Below are 20,060 nucleotides of genomic sequence, written 5' to 3' on the forward strand. Positions count from 1 at the left end.
TGTCGTCCATGTCGGATTGGTTTTCATGTACCGACTTTTTTAATTTTTTTAATAAAGCCATCTATCTCATGCTGAAAAAACCTACTCATTGCGCAAAACCCCTATATTTATTAGGAATAACGGTCAACCCCATCTCTAGAAGTATTCGGTGGGCTCAAATGAAAAATATTGAAACCTTGACGTTGTGAACGCTGCTATAAATATGTTCATAGCAGAAGATGGTTTGTATCACCCACCCACGGCTTTGAAGGCTTGAACCTAGTGCAAGCCGCTTAGCTTATGCTTGGAGGGTGTACCAAAAAAACACCATGAGCATTACGCCGTGGCACTACCATTCCCAGACCCAGCTGCTGTTGCCTCTTCTCCTGATCGCCCTTGCGGCGGCCACCCGGTTGGTGGTCCTAGGAGCCGCTGCTGAAAAGCAGGGGCAGCCAATCACACTTCCGGGTTGCCCAGACAAGTGCGGCGACATTAGCCTCCCGTTCCCGTTCGGCCTCGCCGCCATGCCCGGCTGCTTCCTTGAGGGCTTCGAGGTCTCCTGCAACGACTCCTTCGACCCCCCTCGAGCCTTCCTTGCTTACCCAGGTTTATCCCAGGGTGTGACCCGCTACTCCTACATCTACTCGGGGGCGGCGAACATCACTGGCCGGGTGCGGGACATGAATATCACGGACGCGGTGGCGCCGTTCGAGCTCATTGGCGTATCATCCGCCAAGGGCGAGGTGCAGGTGTACGGCGCTGTAGCATCCGTCTGCAGCACAAATGCTGACAACTTTGTCAAAACTAGACAGGCTACATATTTGGTAGACACGCTCAGCATCAACGGGGAGGGGCCGTCGCCGTTCCTCCTGTCGATGACGCGCAATGTTCTCGTCGGCATCGGCTGGGACGTCGATGCTATGGTCTCCAGCAGCATCGGGGGGAAGGTCGGAAACAGCTACTTCCTCACCTGCGAGTCAGACCTCAGGGGCAACCTGCACGACGCCACCAACAGCTCCTGCTCCCGGCGGGGCTGCTGCCAGGCCTCCTTCCCGGAAGCGGCTCCCCTCGACAGGTTCTCTGTCAACGTGGATGGGCCCTATAACAACACCCTGTGGGAGACCAACCCGTGCTCCTATGCCATGGTGGTAGAGAGTTCGTGGTACAACTTCTCTACGCCGGACTTGTACGGCGACGAGTTGCAGCGCAAGATACTGCCAAGGGGCGTGCCGTACGTGCTGGATTTCGCCATCCGGAGCGGATCATGTCCACCCGAAGGGCAGCCGTCTCCCGTGTGCGCCAGCGCCGACAGCTATTGTGCCAACGCAACCAGGGGGCCTGGCTTTGTCTGCAAATGCTTGCCCCACTATGAGGGTAACCCTTACATCACCGGTGGATGCAAAGGTACTATATACTACTACTCGCACTAGTTTTTCAATTACCAGGGATATACATGACTACATTACAAAACCATCATCACAAGAAAACACATATGCTAATAAATTTCATCATAAGATTACCTCCGTTTCTGCACACAGGGTGTTACGCATATGCTAATATGCAATCCCTCCGTTTCTTTTTTACTTCCCATATTATGTTTGTCTTAAGTCAAACTTAGTAAAGTTTGACCAGATCTATATTTAAAACTGCCTCAAAGAATCTATATTAAAAAGTATCAACATCTACAATATCAAACAAATAAAATATATTCCATGGAGGATATAATGATCTTCATTTGGTATTGTGAATGTTGGTTTTTTTTCCTCTACAAACTCATTTAAATTTTGAAGATTTGACTTAAGATAGACCTAATATGCGAAGAAAAAAAGAAACGGAAGCAATACATGCAAATATTTATTTAGAGTGGTTACTTTGAATTTTGTATGTTCAACATCTTTCTTTTTCCTCTCAGACATCGATGAGTGCGAGCACCCTGATTTGTATCCTTGTTCTGGGACATGCATAAACAAGCCAGGAGGCTATGATTGCCCATGCCAAAGAGGGGAGAAAGGGGACGGGAAAACAGGAACTTGTGCAGACAAATTCCCCCTACTACTAACAGTGGTTGTTGGTAAGCACTGCTAGTGCACAAGATTACTTAAAAGAAGTTGTCCATTTTCGTAACATTTTACACTTTACTTGATAGGTGCATCACATTGAAGTACGTAATAGCCCCCCCCCCCCCTCCCCCCCCCCCCCCCCCACCTCCAAAAAAGTAGTCTCATGAAAAGTGTGCATATGAACATAACTAGATAGGAAATAAAAACAAATGGGTACAAGTCTCATGAAAGCTGGAAGAATTCCATATATGCCAAATCTTTGAGTGCAAGTTTTGCACAAAAACCACTTATAACTTGAACATACACCGATTTAATTAAACATGAACTTAATCATATCTTTTTTAAGATCAAAAGGGGCATCCCACCTTATATTGAAAGTCGCAATACAAAATTTATCAAGGCTACATACTTACAATACCCACGAGACTTATACCCAAGTATAGAGTAGTGATAAAGGTTTAAATAGGCAAAGGTGTTAAATGGTTCTCCCACATTGTTACCCCACGTACAATTTTTCGGACATATCTTTAAGTTATCCCATTAAGCTAATCTTGTTATACAGTTCAATTAGCACTATTTTTTGCAATGATGCATTTGACTCGGTTTCTACTATGGTTATGCATTTTACCCCAACCTATCATCATTTCACAATGTGTTTACCAAGGAAAAGACATGTTAACTACAAATGTATAATATAGGGGAGAATGAAAATGACAATGAACCCATGCAACTATTTCCCTAATTCAAAGCTTGAACATTATCCACGGTGATGAACAAGATCGGATTTATGCTAAATGAAATGTCAAGTAAAGCAGCTAATGAATATAGAACAACATGGGCCACAACATAGTGTCTAAGCATGTTCAACAAGAGGAGACGGAACTTGGATAAACCAAGCTATGACGAGAATTAAATGCGGGACCAAGAAGTTAGCATTGATAATATGATACGCTAAAAGCTTCTGAAAGAATACTTGATTAAATCACTTGGAAGTTCATTGTATGGTGTGAACATTGCCACGCTCCTACTTGGTCTTTTACATGTTAGCATGTGAAGAAACTTACCTATTCCAATTATTATGCCATGGTTCATTCTTCAGTTTTCAGTTCTTACATAAGTGTACCTTTTGTTCTTTAAGAATATAAACACATAGCAATAGTTCTTACATAAGGAGGTTAAAATTTTGAAAGTATGTCAATCATAGGATTTGAAATACGGAATTAAGCTTGTTTGATTTACACATGCAGGTGCAATAGGGGGGATTTCTTTCATTTCAATTGTGACACTTGTTATTCTTCTTCGCAAAGAGAAAATAAAGATGAGAGAATTCTATGAAAAGAATGGCGGGCCTACCTTACAGAAGGCAAAAATCATAAAACTTTTCAAGAAGGAGGAACTCAAACCAATTCTAAAGAGTAGAAATTTTATTGGAAAAGGTGGCTTTGGTGAAGTTTACAAGGGTAGGCTGCTTGATATTGGGCTAGTTGCAGTGAAGAAGCCAATTAGTGGTAGTGTGTTGGAAAACAATCAATTTGCTAATGAAGTCATCATCCAATCTCAAGTAATCCACAAGAACATAGTCAGGCTCATCGGTTGTTGCCTAGAAGTTGATATCCCAATGCTAGTATATGAGTTTCTTTCCAGAGGTAGTCTCGATGACATTCTTCATAATAACAATGTTGCACCTCTTGACTTGGATGTGCGTTTACGCATTGCTGCTGAGGCAGCAGATGCTCTAGCTTATATGCACTCAAAAGCCCATACTAGAATCTTACATGGTGATGTCAAACCAGCAAATATACTCTTGGATGATGACTTTATGCCAAAGATTTCAGATTTTGGCATATCGAGGTTGATTGTGAGAGATAGACAACACACAAATACAGTCATTGGTGACAGGAGTTATATGGATCCGGAGTACCTACGGTCGGGCCTACTGACTGAAAAAAGTGATGTCTACAGTTTTGGAGTTGTGATACTGGAACTTATTAGTAGGCAACAGGCTACACATTCAGATGGTAGTGGATTAGTAGACAATTTCCTTGCAGCCCACAAAGAAAATAGAGTTGCTGCGTTGTTTGATAACGCATTTACAAGGCCGAGAGATTTGGAGCTTCTTGGCAATCTTGCAGGGATCGCTATACAATGTCTTGAAGATGATGTGAATCAAAGGCCATCAATGGTAGAGGTAGCTGAGCGCATTCTTGCAATTTATCAATCTCATATCACGTTAATTTAGTGAGTAATATTGTGTTTTTAAGTGTGCAAACCTATTTATTGTATTTTCCTCTCACAATGTATCATCCCATGGACAGACATTATCAACGTGGGCATACTTATTTTATTTGCTTGGTAAATAAGGAAATTGTAATGTATGGATTCATTGAGTAATATTGTGTTTTCAGTGTGCAAACATATGTTGATCAATCAAATTCATTTGTCATTGTGGAACCGGAGTTTGTTTGTTCTTAACGGATAGGCATTGTTCTTACGGAATTCTATATTATGGCTTATGAAATAATACTTCTTGATCATTATCAGTCTAATAAAAGTTGCCCCATACCCATCTCAGAATTGTTGCCCATTGACCCATTATTAATTAGAATGAGAACTCATAATGCACTTTTTTGGGAGCATTTTATGTAGGTTTAGGACTGGTAGAAATTGCGACCGCATGCCCTCCATGTCCTTGACAACTGACTAGGAAAGCAACACCGTGTTACCACTATTAACAGTATAATCAGTTAGCTAAAAAGATATGGTACTACTCCAAACGGGTTTATAAGTTGTGGACAGATATTTAGGTCTTCGATTTAACTAGCAAAACATTTTTTATATGCCACACGATCCACTTATGTGTAACTTGCTTATTCTCTATCGAACATCAACATACACTACATGAATTAGCGATTTTGCCTAGTGCAGGGGCACACTCGACAATGGTCAAAACACGCGGAGCACTCAGCAAAGGCGACTTGGCTGGACGGATTTTTCCTATGGACGCACGTTGTGTCAAAGAGTCAACCTTTCGCACAGAGACCTGGCTATCGAGCGATCACCTGGGACGGGCCCATTAACGTGTTGCAGCGTTTTCCGGTTTTGGGAACCTTCTAGAGTTTCCCAGCCGGGTTTTTCTAGTTTTGAGAACCTTCTAGAAACTTACCTAGACCAGTTTTCCTACTTAATATTTAGTTTTTAGTTTTTTTTCTTTTTTTGTTTTTCTCTATATTTTTCCTCTTTCTTTTTTCCTTTCTTTTCCTGTTGCTGTTTCTTTCTTCTTTTTTCGTTTCTTTTTTATTTTCCAAGTTTTTTTCTTTTTTTAAGAGTCCATGTTTTGAAAATTATTCAGAAACTTAAAAAATGCTCGTTCTTTAAAAAACGTTCAATTTTTTTAAAATGGTAGTGTCTTAAAAAATTGTTCATAAATTCAAAAAATGTTTGCATTTTTAAGAAAATATTCAGGAATTCTAAGAAATGTTTTTGTTTTCAGAACTTGTTAGAATATTTTTCAAAAATTCTTCGGAACTTTCTTGCTCAAATTGCTCAAAACTTTTGAAATTATGACTGGGATTTAAAAATTGTTGCTATTTTGAAAACTTGTTCACAAATTCAAAAAATATTCTTGTTTCAAATTTTTGTTCACGTATTCAACAATTTTTCAAGTTTGAAATTTTGTTCTAAAAATTCAGAATATGTTCATGATTTTAAAATTTTATTCATAAATTCGAAAAATGTTCATATTTAAATTTTGTTCAAAAAAGAAAAAAACAATTTTTCAAAAAAAATCCCCATTTCCAATATTTGTTCACAAATTCAAAAAATATTCACATGATTAAATTTTGTTCACAAATTGGAAATTTTTTGGGAATTTCAAAAAATATTCCTGTTTATTAATTTTTGTTCAAAAATTAAGAAAAATCTTTCAAAATTTGTTCACATATTCAAAAATATTCTTGTTTCTTTTTTTTACAAATTCAAAAATGTTCACATGTTTAGATTTTGATCACAAATAAAAAAAATCTCTGCAGATTTCAACAAATGTTCCTGTTTTCAAAATTTGTCACATATTCAAAAAAATCTACAGTTTAATAAAAAAATCACAAATTAGAAAAATGTTCACGTTTGGAAAATTAATTTGCAAATTCAAAAATGCTCGAGTTTTGTAAAAAATAGTTTGTAATTGTGAAAAAATTCACTCTTTGAATTTTGTTATTTTTTCAAAAAACATTTGCGTTTACAAGAAGTAGTTCATAATTTCGAAAAATGTTCTCGTATTCAATTTTATATTCCCAAATAATGTTTGCATTTCAAATGGTTTTAATTTTTGCTGCTATTGGTAGTTTCTTTTAAATTTGCGCTGCAGATCTTTTGCAATAGGTCGCGTGTGGCGGTAGGTAGCGCATCGCAAGCTGTTGCACGTCACGGGTTCGATTCCCCAACGCTTCTTATTTTCATGAAATTATCATCCCGCGAAGTAAAGCGAATGGGCCGGCCCAGGTGACCCGCCTCCTATGCAAAACAGCGACTACTTGCCGCAATAAGCGACCTATGGGAGCTCCCTGGCTGGACTCCTACCCGCAAAGGCAGGTTTGTCGAGTTCTTTTTCTCGGCACTAGGCAAAAGTTTACCGAGATCTTTTTTTCAATTGCCAAGTGCAAACACTCGACAAACAAGTCGAACAGAAGCAAAAAAAGAAAGATGCCATCCATGACAATGACGGCCTCCTGATGCAACGAGAAGCACCCAACCTAGCGAGTTCGAGGCAAGAGTGATAGCCACTGTGCCACTGCCTAGATCTGCCATGCGGAGTGTCATCAACACACTTGATTCTCCCCAGAAATTGCAAATACAAAGGAATTTGGTCGATCTAGCTTGGAAATTTGAATCATATATATCTAAGTAGGTGATCCCATTTAAATGCACATGCAAGATATCCACATCACCAAGCACGTGCAACCATTTCATTTTTCACTTTCAATTTTCCACCACATGCAAGCCCTCCACATCGTCAAGCGCATGCAACCCTTCCACTTTTCCACCACATGCAAGCTATTCACATCATCATGCACATGCAAGCCCTCCATTGCCAAGTTAAACCAAAGCTAGTAGCTAGTTATTTATATCGTTATACTTTTACAAGGTCATTAAACCCAATTCTAGCCTTCAAGCCATTTCGGTTTTCGCTGCTCTTTGTTGAGTCGGACCGCCAACCCATTACATGCATTTGAATCCTAGATGGAGCTAGTTCCCTTGACAATCCCCCTCATTCGGTACCCGCTTGCCCCCACAGATAGAGGAAACTGATGTCGAAGAGAGTCGAGCTATTCCCAGGTAGCAGTCATAGCATCAGTGTCACTCCATTGAACGAGTACTTGTGGAATGATAAGATAACCAAGTTGATAGACTTGGAGCTGCATATTATGTACAAGAACTTAAAGAAGGGCATCACGGGAAGGAGGAGCTATACATTGCTTAAGCTGGAAGACATGGAAAACTGGATGGATTGTGCGGGAAATAGGTAAATCCAGATGATATGCTAACTCTCCAATCTTTCTAGCAACCAAATATGCCCCACGGTACTTGAAGGATAATTTGTGATTAGCTCTCTAGACAACTGAAGATTGAGGGCTATAAATTCAAAAACACATGACTGCCAACTTCAGAATGCCTTTCTATTTTCTTGAGTGAAATATTGTTTGACACAATTCCAAAGAAACTAAAGAGTTTACCCTCACCGGAGGGAGTCCCACTCGCACCTTACCAGTTTATGTTATGCTCTCGGGCTTTATCTAGTTTACTTGTGTATGGAGAAGAACATGCAGGCATTGACGAGATTAGGGTGTGCAGTAATACAGAGAAATGGAAAAAATATAATGTCCTAAATAGCAGTTTGAAAAATGGAAAATTATAGTGGAAAATGAAAGAGATTTATGTACGCAAATAAAATTGTTCATATGTATGAATAAAATGTCATCACGTATAAAAATTGTTCAAGTATAAAATTGTATATTCATGTATTTTAAATGTTTATAGGTTTTGATGACAATCTTCATGTGTAAGAAATAAATGTTCATCACATATTTTAGAAAAATTCATCTACATAAAATATTATATTCATGTATGAAAAGGGGTTATTTACTTTTAAGATAAAGTTATTAAAATTGGAAGAAAATATTTGTGTGTGAAATAAAATACTCATCACATGTTTGAAAAGTTCAAGTAAACTCGAATTTATATTCATTGTCATGTATTTTTGGATACATCAAAGAAGTAGAAAATCTAATGAATAATTTGGATAAAAGAAAAAAAGAATTATGAGATGGAAGGAAGAAAAGAAACAAAATATAAAGTGAAAACCGAATCAAAGCTGAAGAAATAAAAAACTAAAAGATACTATAAAACTAGAAGAGACCGATAAAGAAAAAACAAAAATGGCTAGACAGAAAAATAAGTTAGGCCCGACTAGGCGTTTTGGTGCCTATTCGACGCGTTCTACAAGATAAGAAGTAGAGGGACACACCACCGGCAATGGGTATGCATATACCATCAACAGAGTCATGTTCAAACTTCAAAGGAGGCATCACGGTGAGGTAGTGGCTGATGCTTTTGATCGTCTATGATAAAAATTTACCGGCAATTTGTGTCTCATCCATGAAAAAAGTGAAGGTACAGTGACTTTCCTCACCCAACAACCACCACCTCTAGACCGCCTAGCCATCTCTCTAACCCCTTGTGCTTGGGTGATCTTCTCACCAACAACCACCACCTCTAGACCGCCTGGCCATCTCTCTAACCCCATTGTGCTTGTGTGATCTTCTCCGCTGGCGAAAATCCTCCACACCCCTAATCTTAACCCTCCTATACTGTGGAACCTCCGTCTTCGCTTCCTCTGTTGTGATCGCATAGCCACCACTCTATGTCATCATTGTCTTAGTTTGGTCCAAACTGGGGCCGCCTATGGATGGATGAGCACAAGTATTACAAATTGATTGTGATGTCACAAATTTGCGTAGCTGCGTGAACTTTAACACAACTAGGGAAGTAAAGAGGAGATAGAGCAAGGAGAAACATGTGTCATAAGCACATATTGGGTGCATAAATTGACTTGCCTTGTCTCTTGAACACACCCAAGACCGGCGCTCTCCATGGGTGCTTGTTACGTCGTCTGCAATAGGCACCCCTTGTCGACCTCGCCACTCCAAGATCCTCCTTGTCATTGCGCTCAAGGAAAAAAAAACTAGGTGCTCCCTATCAGTTAACTCTACAAGCCAACCCTTCGATCGTTCTCACTCAAACTGCTGGCATTGCCCGTGACGTGTTTTTCCATCATAAACCATCATGATGATTTGCTATAACGTTCTTCATCTTAGCTTGAACCCAGGAGGAGTTGGGGACGAAGCCTGGCACCACATGAACGACGCTGTTGTTTGCTGCCATCGCTCGTTCTCAGACAAACTTCTTCTAGTGGTTGGAGCTTCGGTGGGAGAAAAAGATTAGGGAGAGAGTTTGCTCTTGTCAAACAACCTACCCTGCTATTTATAGTGCAATAGGGAGAGTATGGACTCGAAACCTATTTGGTTTCACACTAGATTCATGACCAAATTAGCGTTTAAAATTGTTTGTGCCGGTGCAGCAAGAGTGCATGTCAGGAAATCCAACAACCAACGCCACGAATGTATGGGGCGTGGAAGACTACAGGCGTGGATTTTTGGAACCTTCATTAACTAGTGGGGATGATAGACGCACCAACTCCACCAAGGTCAAACCCACTGATAATCCCCAAGTGCAGGGAATCATCGTAGCAATTTCCAAAGGTGGAAGTGATAAGTATGAAGTGTCGAACCCACAAGGAGCTAAAGGTAAGAGCAATATTCTCTCAAGCCCTATCTGCCGCTGATACGACTCTACGTACACCGAACGTTTGCTTCCAACTAGAAACAAGAAATAAAACTATGTTGTGGGTATGGAGAGGATAACTTTGTATGATATTGGAGAGCTAAAATATAAAAGTAGGTGTTGTTATCATAAAGTTAGAGTATATTACTAAATATTATAAATAGCGAGTGTGGAATAATGGTGGATCGGTGTGCGAAATTGTCCTAGGCAATTGTTAACAAGACCGGTAATCACTATTGCAGTTTCATATGAGGGAGATGCATAAACTAACATACTTTCTCTACTTGGATCATATGCACTTATGATTGGAACTCTAGCAAGCATCCGCAACTACTAAAGATCATTAAGATAAAACCCAACCATAGCATTAAAGCATCAAGTCCTCTTTTATCCCATACGCAACAACCCCTTTACTCGGGTTTGTGTTTTAATCACTCACGCAACCCACTATAAGCGAATCATAAACGTATTGCAACACCCTACAGCGGGAACCCCTCATGCTTGCGCGACACGGAGGGCACCATAGGACAGCATCAAAGTAAAACATACAACTCATACCAATCTAGATCATCAATCAACCCAAAGACAAAAGATATCTACTCAAAACATCATAGGATGGCAACACATCATTGGATCATAATATGTGGCATAAAGCACCATGTTCAAGTAGGGATTACAGCGGGGTGCGGGAGAGTGGACCGCATAAAAGAGATGAGGATGATGATGATGATGATGGTGATGTTGATGAAGACGATCACCGTGGCGATGATTCCCCTCCCGATGGCACTCTGACGCCACCGGAAGAGAGGAGGAGAGGTTCTCCCCCTTGTGCTTCCTCCTCCATGGCCTCCCCCCTAGATGGGAAAAGGTTCTCCCTCTGGTCCTTGGCCTCCATGGTGATGATGGCCTCTCCGGGATACTCCTCCATGGCCACCGGTGATGATGGCCCCCTCTGGCAGGGGGCCAGAGAGGGCCTAGATTGATTTCTTGTGGCTACAGAGGCTTGCGGCGGCGGAACTTCCGATCTAGGTTAATTTTCCGAGGTTTCTGTATTTATCGGAATTTTTGGCATCGGTCTCACGTCAAGGAGGTGCCCGAGGTGTCCACGAGGTAGGCCCACGCGCGTGGGGGGGGGGGGGGGGGGGGGGGCCGCGCCCCCCACCCTCGTGGACGCCTCTGGACTCTCCTGGCCCAACTCTTTTACTCCGGAGTCTTCTTTTGGTCCATAAAAAATCGTCAAAATTGGCACGTCAATTGGACTCCGTTTGATATTCTTTTTCTGTAAAACTCAAAAACAAGGAAAAAACAGGAACTGGCACTAGGCTCTAGGTTAATAGGTTAGTCCCAAAAATCATATAAAATAGCATATATATGCATATAAAACATCTAAGATGGATAATATAATAGCATGAATACTTCATAATATAGATACGTTGGAGACGTATCACCCACCAGTGACAAAATTAATTACCGCAGCGCCACAAATACTAGTCATACACCAATACTGAGAAGTTGTGTGAAAGTTCTAGATTTTTTCTAACAATTTTGTTCTAAAATTGAAGTACGTTAAGGGCTTTTTTGTAAGTTGTTTCAAATTTTCTGAAAATGAAGGAATTTTTTTAAAGTTTGATTGAATTTTCTGAAAGTTGAGGATTTTCTTATAAAGTTTGTTCCGATCTTTTTGGAAGTTATTTAGATTTTATTAATAAAATTTTCAGTTTTGCTAAAGCACATCTAGATGTGAAATAAGTATTGCACATCTAAGTCCTATGTCATTGATTTTATGTTGAGATTCGTGTGGATTTTTTCTTTTCTTTTTTCTTTTCCTCTTTATGCTCGATTCACTCACTTAGATGTGCAATAACTAGAGCACATCTAGATGTGCCCTAAACACATCCTAAAATTTTAAAATCCAATAGGAACGACAAGAGGAGTGGGGAAAGCGGAAACAAGAAGGAGGAAAAAAATGAAGAACTGGAAAGGCGTTGAGAGCGTAATATGTTTTATCTTTTTTTAGAGCACGCGAATTGTGTGCCTTAGTTTTATAGAAGGCGAAGGGTAAATTACAAGAAATCCAGACAATTTCCCACCACAGCCTGGGGGTGAGTAGCAAACACCAGTCTAACACAAAACAGACATAATACAACTCCAACGCAAAAGAGTCTGTCCTAAACTGAGTCACAAAGCCGCGTCTCAACCAACATCGATCACTTTCAAAGAGCAACAACTCCAAACGACTATATCTGTCGACGCACCCAACCACCATTGATTGCCTAAAAGAGGTGGCAGGCGGATGGAGGAACTCAGACAACCTCAACAAAGTCGCTATCTTGGATTCACCCGTGACGGCGTACATAGCGTCCCTGACGAACAACTTAGAACAGCGATGAGCACCAAAGGAGCACAACATAGAATCTCCAAGCCGATGTCTCAAAAGTAATGCTTCCAAGAGAAGAATGACATTGAAGACACCGCCATCATCGATTTGGATCCGAACCTAGGCTTTTGCCTGAAGACAACCAACCAAGTGGAAGAGAGAGAGGTGCCGGCATACCACGGCGATGCTTCTATGGAGGGGAGCGACACCCACGGGCGCTGTCATCGCCGGCATCGACCAAAGAAGAGCAAAGACTTTTGTCTGAATTGTCGCATACCTACATCCCATCACACCAAAGAAAGGCACACCGTCCATGCCGGTTCACTCCGCCACTGCCGCAACACCTCACAGATGAAGCTCCATCAGCTCCATCGTCACACAAACCGACAGTAAGCCGGAACGGCCATCAACATCGCGCCGAGCACTCCCGCTTCTGCCAGCACCACCACAGTGCCCTGCAGTCCGCCAAGACCCAACCTTCCGCCACCGCAGGAGCCAGATCCGGCCACCAACCCGATCTGGCGTCCACACATGAGCCAGCCGGCACCGAGAGCCAGATCCAACATCCAGCCCGATCTGGCGTCCCCAAGCAGCACTACAGGAGCTGCCCATCACTTCCGAGCTAGACACCCGGCGTCCCTGCACCCGACCAACACGCGAGGACCAACCGCCACATCAGCCACTGCCTGAACTCCAGCCGCCGCTCCCGGAGCTCTGGACACCAAGCTGCCCAAGCAGCCTCGCCGTTCGCCCACCACGAAAGAGGGGCCTGAGGATACAGAACGTGGTCGAGGCGTTTAGATTGCATGCTTTATCTTTCTCAGACCGTTACGTTGAGAAGAACTTTTTTTTTTGAAGGGTACGTCAAGAAGAACTTTTTTTTTTGAAGGAGGAAAACAATCAGAAAAAAGGATAGGAGGAAAAAGTGGCCGCGCACCCCTTCCTAGCCTAGGCCGAAGAACCACATGTGCAGAAAAAAAAAGAGAGGCAAGAAGCAGAGCGCGCGCCAAAGGACTGAAGAAAGCGGCCTACCTGGCCCGCGAACACGGGCCGACGACGGCCCATAAATAGCGCCCTCCGCACCGAAGCCACCCCATTCCCTCGAGCGCTGAGAGCTCCTCCCTCCCTCCTCTCGAACTCTCCAGTCCCACTGCGCCCTCCCCGCCGCCGCCGCCGCCGCCGCCATGGCGATCACCGCCCAGGTCCCCGACATCATGGGCGAGCGCCAGTCTGGCCAGGACGTCCGCACCCAGAACGGTAACGCCCCCCCCCTCCCGCTTTTCGCGCCGCGGGATCGCGTGGCGTGCTGCGAGATCTAGGTTTGATTTGCCGTTCAATCTCATCTGGCTGCAGTGTCGGCGTGCCAGGCGGTGGCCAACATCGTCAAGTCGTCGCTCGGCCCCGTCGGGCTCGACAAGGTATCCTCCCCTCCCCTCCCACTCTGTAATCGACGCCCTGTTACTCAACTAGTCAAGTACGGTAGTTGCGTCGTCAGGATCAGTGAAATAGATAGATAGGTGTTGGATCCCCTATAAGTATTAGAAACACCTTCTTACAATCTGCTAAGTTAGCGTATGCGACCTGCAGATGCTGGTGGATGATATTGGTGATGTCACGATCACCAACGACGGGGCCACCATTTTGAGGATGCTGGAGGTCGATCATCCGGCCGCCAAGGTAATGATGCCTGGCAGCCATAGCTGACCTTGTCTTGTGTGAACCGTTGCCTTGTTCTTACATTTTGCTGTGGTTCCATTTGTCTGTAGGTTCTCGTGGAGCTGGCCGAGCTCCAGGACCGGGAGGTTGGAGATGGGACTACCTCTGTCGTCATCATTGCTGCAGAGTTGCTCAAGGTGATGGAAAGAGCTTTAGTGCCAATTTTTTCTTGTCTCATGAGTTTCCCTGCTATTTGTGCTCACACATGCTGTTCTGTTTCTTTTTGCCAGAGAGCCAATGAACTTGTGAGGAATAAGATTCACCCGACCTCTATTATTAGTGGCTACAGGGTAAGCTTATATAATTATATGTTTGTAGCAGTATCTCTTCCATTCTGACTGAACATTTTGAAGAAAACATGTAATGTCTTACATTACTAATACTTACCTTCTACCTTCATACTCTTACCAGCTTGCTATGCGTGAAGCTTGCAAGTATGTTGAGGAAAAGCTGTCTGTCAAGGTAAAGGAATAATCTATGCAGAACAAATTGTAGTACAATTCTGTTCCATTCCATGCCCACTCTCATGCTAACATGAATATTCGTCTACACTTTTAGGTGGATAGACTTGGAAAAGACTCCCTTATTAACTGTGCTAAAACTAGCATGTCCTCGAAACTGATTACCACGGATGGTAATTTCTTTGCAAATCTGGTAAGTTCCTATGGTCATGTGTACTTCTGGTTTCTTAATCATGCATTCTTTTTTACACATCTGTGCACAGTGGAGCTCAGAAATAGTGAAATCTGGTGGTATAGTTGTCATATATTTGATTTTGGTGGCATTTGTTGAACCGCAAATAGTTATTTAGTCCATGCATGCATTTACAGCTGGCCGGTCTATTATTTATTTTGATAATGCTGCCATGTTATGGTGTCTATCTGACAAGTTTCTCATATTTGGAACCAAATGTTATGTGTTCCGTTGTCTTTCCATTAGTTTTGGCTAAAACAATGTGATATTTAATTGACATGGCAGTGGTTTTCTTAGGTTGTAGAAGCAGTTCAAGCTGTGAAGACTACAAACTCCAAGGGAGAAGTGAAGTATCCAATCAAGGTAAGCAAAGTGCATTTGGTTACAATACTACATCAAATCAAAATTTTGTATTCGTAATTGCTATATGTCAAGGCATGTCAATTTTGCTATTGCAATTGTAGATTTAGGTTGCTGGTTACCTTCTCTCTGAATGTAGATATAAGTTTTACACCCTTGTGTGGACTCTTTAGGCAAATTTTTTATTCTACCAGTTTGTGCTGTTGTTTTGCTTTATGCACCATTGGTCTTTTCCTGCTGGGTGTATTGGACATCTTGATATTCATTGTGCTAGTGTGTAGTAATCTTACATCTACCTTAATGTTGGGCTGTCTTTTACATGATATTAATATAATCAATTCTACTGCTACTTAAAATTGTTCTCCCGTATTAATATTGTAATGCCTTCTTTTCTTATGTACTGGACATGATGTTTGATTTGTTCAACACATTGTTAGGGGAATTGTTATCTGTGCCACTTACAATTTTGCTTCTAAACGGTTGTTTTTTATTCTGCAGAGTATTAATATTTTGAAAGCTCATGGTAAAAGTGCCAAGGAAAGTTACCTGCTGAATGGTTATGCGCTGAACACTGGCCGTGCAGCTCAAGGAATGCCTACCAGAGTAACCCCTGCTAGAATTGCTTGTCTTGATTTCAACCTTCAGAAGACGAAAATGCAAATGGGTGTTCAAGTCCTTGTATCCGATCCAAGGGAACTTGAGAAGATCCGTGAGAGGTATATGCATTTCTTATATTATGGGACGGAGGAGTAGTTTGTATCTCATTATATATTTCCTTTTGTTATGTCCAGAATTAATCTTCAATGAATGTGCTCTTTTAGTTATCATGTTTGTTTCTCATTTCCTGTGATAGGTCTTCATGCTTTTCGCTATTCACAATCAATTTATCTTCTATCTTAGGGTACCCAATATCATATACCTAACACCTTGCTTCTTTCCGCAGAGAATCTGACATAACAAAGGAGCGAATTCAGAAAGTTCTCAAGGCTGGTGCTAATGTTGTATTTACCACCAAGGGAATTGATGATATGTCATTGAAGGTACGTTTTCATACCTCAGGTAGAGTCAGATTGCTGTTCCTATCCTTGATATAGTTCTGTATACTGTTTGCCAGAACATAGACAATTTACGTATTTGGTTGAACTTGTCCACGTTAGTACTGAATTTCACATTCTTCTTAGCTGCTGGTACTTTTGAGGTGGTGCAAACACAATCTGTTATGCTACAGTTAGCATCATATGTTTGTTAATTTAGCCTTACGGCAGAATCTTTTATACTACAGTTATCATCATATCACTGCTACCTTCCGTTCCCTGTCAATAGTACTCAGTCTCAAGTGTTTGTCCTCAGAAGTGTTCGTTTCATATGATTTGGTTGTTATGAATTTGAAAAGATGTACTGGGCTGTTGTGGTGTATGTGGATATCACTTCCTGTTGACTAACTAAATCTCATGTGCTGAAACATTATTTTAGTACTTTGTTGAGGCTGGAGCAATTGCAGTAAGACGTGTCCGCAAGGAGGACTTGCGCCATGTTGCCAAGGCTACAGGTGCAACAATGGTATGCCTTATTTCTTCATATTGCCGGTTAGATAGTTATGATCAAGGAGTATTTTCATAATTTACAGTCTTTAATCTCATTCATGACTTGATTTTGTTGAAATATTACTAAATTTGCAATACTGGAATACATTTATTTGATGATTTTCTGTTTCGAATATATGCTATTCCAGCGTAGCAGCTTACCAATCTACTCCCTCTGTCCCAAAATGACATGGAGGGAGTATTACAGTATGACTTTATATTAATAAAAAAACAACTTCTATCATCGATATTCCCAAGTAATAATGAAAATAATTACTTTTTCAAGCCAAAATGAATTGCTTGTCAGTACCCTAAAGTAATAAGAGCCTACAGGTGACTACTTTTGCTGACATGGAGGGTGAAGAAACATTTGATCCATCATTCCTTGGACATGCCAGTGAGGTTGTTGAGGAAAGGATTTCTGATGATGAAATAATTCTGGTGAAAGGCACAAAGAATACAAGTGCAGTATGTATCTTCATGCCAATGTTGAGCTAGCTATACTACGATTAATGATGTAAGCATTAGTTTCAAAGCTAGAGGCATCACACTTACATTTCTTTTATGCAGGTCTCCATTATACTTAGAGGAGCAAATGACTTCATGCTAGATGAGATTGAACGGTCTTTGCATGATGCACTGTGCATTGTGAAGAGAACTTTGGAATCCAATACGGTAAATCCTTCTTCTGCTGTTGCTTTAGTAGTTGCCTTGTTGGTTCCCTGTTGTCATGATTTATGTGGTGTGTGAGATTAATCTTATTTTGTCTTTGTTTACCATTTTTCTTGCTACTAAGTGTGATTTTGAGTTAAAAGTTTAGCTGCTGCTTCCTCGTTCCCAATTTTGATATTTAAGATTCTTTTCTATATCATGTTTGTTGCCGATCCATACTAGTGCAATCTTTTTTTTTTTTTTTTGTAATTTTTTTTGAGGCCTTGTTTCCAAAAGCTGCAATACCCGTTCTTGAGAACTTTTTTCATGCTTGAAGGAGAATAGGAACAGTTAAAAGCCATCATTTGAATGTAGCACTTTATTCCGTAGTATCTGCATCTCTCGTTCGCCATTTTGCATAATATGCTAACATTAGATCTTCTTTCCTGGTCGGTGAATGTAGTTCTGTAAGCTGTTTTCTTGTAGGTAGTGTATTTAGCATGTACATTGGTCATGCAGGTAGTTGCTGGGGGCGGTGCTGTAGAAGCTGCATTATCTGTGTACCTGGAGAATCTTGCTACAACTCTTGGATCCAGGGAACAGCTGGCGATTGCTGAATTTGCAGAATCTTTGTTGATCATACCGAAGGTTTGATCAGTTATATTTCGTACATATGATACTTGCATACTGAACCACATGATGATATACTAATGTGAGTATGGCTGTGTGATGATAGGTCCTCGCTGTTAATGCCGCAAAAGATGCAACTGACCTTGTTGCACAACTTAGGGCATATCATAATAAAGCTCAAACAAATGCTGATAAGCAGCACTTATCAAGGTACTTGGACTTATTTATCTCTGTTAAAGATCTGAGCGGATTATGGCTCCGCTCTGTTACATAGGCCTTGAAGCACTGATTACGAGTTGAGGGACTAGTCGAGACTAGTCGACAAACTAGTCTACGAGTTGCAACTTGAGTGTCGACTACAAATCTCGTGTACACTACTTGGTCGAGTCGAGCAGTCGACAGACTAGTGTGGACTAGTCGAGCTATTTGAGTGGAGCAAATCAAAATTTTGAGGTGATAAGTTACCCAGCCCGGCCAGAGCTCGTGACACGTAGGCGCGCGCGGCCCTGAGACGAGAGAGAAGGAAGAGAGATAGAGGAGAGGAGAATGCATGGCGGTGACCGGCGGGAGGCGCGGGTCGCGCGCTTGTGCTGCCGTGCTGATGGTGCTCGCGGTGGCAATGGGATCAATTGGGAGCTAGGGTTACAGTGACTGGGCGGCTAAGTAGGGTGGCCACTAGGGCCCAAATGGGCCCGCTGGGGGGCGGCGGGGGGGGGGGGGGGGGGGGGGGGGGGGGGGGGGGGGGGGGGGGGGGGGGGGGGGGGGGGGGGGGGGGGGGGGGGGGTGTGCTGCGTGGCGCTGGGCCTGGCGAGCGTCGCATAGCATTTCTGGTTTTATTGCATACTGTACTGTTAGTATGTACTACATACTACTACTAGGTATTAATAGTTGAGTATTACAGTACCATGTCGATTAGTCCAGCACTAGTCACGATTAGTCTATGAGTCTCAACCTTGGAACGACTCGTGAACCTTGCCTTGAAGGCTATTACCACCCTCTTGAGGAAAATAGTTATGCACTCTGGGCTGAGATGTGCAGTGTTGAGCAATGATATATAGACAATATTGCCATCGGTTTCCTGTACAGGAGACCGCAAGATCCATCTCAGTGTCCACTTGAGCTTTCTTTTGTAGAGTACCAGAATACTTATGATTTAAATTTTGAATTGTCATTGGGGAAGTGCGCACCTAGATGCATAATTTGGTAACAGTGATGGCTACTAGATTTTTTTACTTCCGTAATTCAATATATTTGTCCATTTTCTGTTTTGTTCTGCTACTGCACATTTTCAACTTTGTTTGAATTTGCTGCAGCATGGGTCTTGACCTGACAAAAGGTGTAATCCGCAACAACCTTGAACATGGCGTGATCGAGCCAGCAATGAGCAAAGTGAAGATCATCCAGGTTGGTTGGTTAACTTATTCGCTTGTCACCCACATTGCTTATGCCGAGATCCATGTTACATCTCATATACCTTTTTGCTCTGCAGTTTGCCACAGAAGCAGCCATTACCATTGTGAGGATCGACGACATGATCAAGCTCGACAAGGAAGAGTCTGGCCAAGAAGAGTAGCCATATGCCATTTTACCATCTGGTCGCTGTTTGTTACGCGATGGCTAGTTGCTATAGGCTCTTAGACTGCTGGTTGTGGTTTTCTTTTTCCGACTTGCGTTAGCACACGCTCTTCTAGAATGTTGTATGGAAGATCGATGCATGAAGGTGTAATGCTGTGTGTTTCGCTCTATGTGGGTAGGATAAGGACTTATGAATGAAAGCAAATTTTGCCTGTAGCCGTAGGGCATTGCTGACAGTTCTTGCAAGTAACTTGGTTGTCATACCGGCTAATTTGACCACTCATTTGTATGCGGCCGTCCGATGAATCCTATCGCTAGTTCAGCTGGCTAGGTTTCCTACGTGTAGTTTCCAATGATACATCCAGCAGCTTTTGGTCTAAGCTTTGTACGTACGTGTTTAAGTCAGCAGGCTGCGTCGTACAACCCCAACCCCCAATAATACAGGCCATTTGGTACAAGGCGCACACCCCCCTGTACACTTGGTTTTATAGCGGGCCGGCCCATCTTGCTTTCCTGTTTCTTAAAAATTCCCGAAAAAAG

The 20,060-nt window shown here is 42.1% G+C and overlaps 2 protein-coding genes across 2 annotated transcripts; both read left to right on the top strand.

Moving 5' to 3' along the window:
• Window positions 1-308: 308 nt before the first annotated feature.
• Window positions 309-4,278, top strand: LOC125518231 (wall-associated receptor kinase 4-like). Its single transcript, XM_048683143.1, has 3 exons — window positions 309-1,383; window positions 1,892-2,050; window positions 3,287-4,278. Exons 1-3 carry the CDS (start codon window positions 309-311, stop codon window positions 4,276-4,278), a joined length of 2,226 nt encoding a protein of 741 aa, XP_048539100.1.
• A 9,095-nt stretch (window positions 4,279-13,373) lies between these two features.
• LOC125520199 (T-complex protein 1 subunit alpha-like) lies at window positions 13,374-19,756 on the top strand. Its single transcript, XM_048685039.1, has 17 exons — window positions 13,374-13,569; window positions 13,666-13,730; window positions 13,900-13,989; window positions 14,079-14,165; window positions 14,259-14,318; window positions 14,440-14,490; window positions 14,587-14,682; window positions 15,019-15,084; window positions 15,580-15,797; window positions 16,025-16,121; window positions 16,555-16,641; window positions 16,998-17,132; window positions 17,235-17,339; window positions 17,835-17,963; window positions 18,052-18,155; window positions 19,259-19,349; window positions 19,435-19,756. Exons 1-17 carry the CDS (start codon window positions 13,497-13,499, stop codon window positions 19,516-19,518), a joined length of 1,638 nt encoding a protein of 545 aa, XP_048540996.1. The 5' UTR covers window positions 13,374-13,496; the 3' UTR covers window positions 19,519-19,756.
• The last annotated feature ends 304 nt before the right edge of the window (window positions 19,757-20,060 follow it).

This window comes from Triticum urartu, chromosome 7, assembly GCF_003073215.2.
Source record: "Triticum urartu cultivar G1812 chromosome 7, Tu2.1, whole genome shotgun sequence".
NCBI lineage: Eukaryota > Viridiplantae > Streptophyta > Magnoliopsida > Poales > Poaceae > Triticum > Triticum urartu.

Coding starts and splice junctions, on each gene's coding strand:
- LOC125520199 (XM_048685039.1), top strand. CDS start 13,497: ATGGCGATCACCGCCCAGGTCCCCGACATCATGGGCGAGCGCCAGTCT. Junction 13,570..13,665: donor GGACGTCCGCACCCAGAACG/GTAACGCCCCCC, acceptor ATCTGGCTGCAG/TGTCGGCGTGCCAGGCGGTG. Junction 14,166..14,258: donor TTGCTGCAGAGTTGCTCAAG/GTGATGGAAAGA, acceptor TCTTTTTGCCAG/AGAGCCAATGAACTTGTGAG.
- LOC125518231 (XM_048683143.1), top strand. CDS start 309: ATGAGCATTACGCCGTGGCACTACCATTCCCAGACCCAGCTGCTGTTG. Junction 1,384..1,891: donor CATCACCGGTGGATGCAAAG/GTACTATATACT, acceptor TTTTCCTCTCAG/ACATCGATGAGTGCGAGCAC. Junction 2,051..3,286: donor ACTACTAACAGTGGTTGTTG/GTAAGCACTGCT, acceptor TTACACATGCAG/GTGCAATAGGGGGGATTTCT.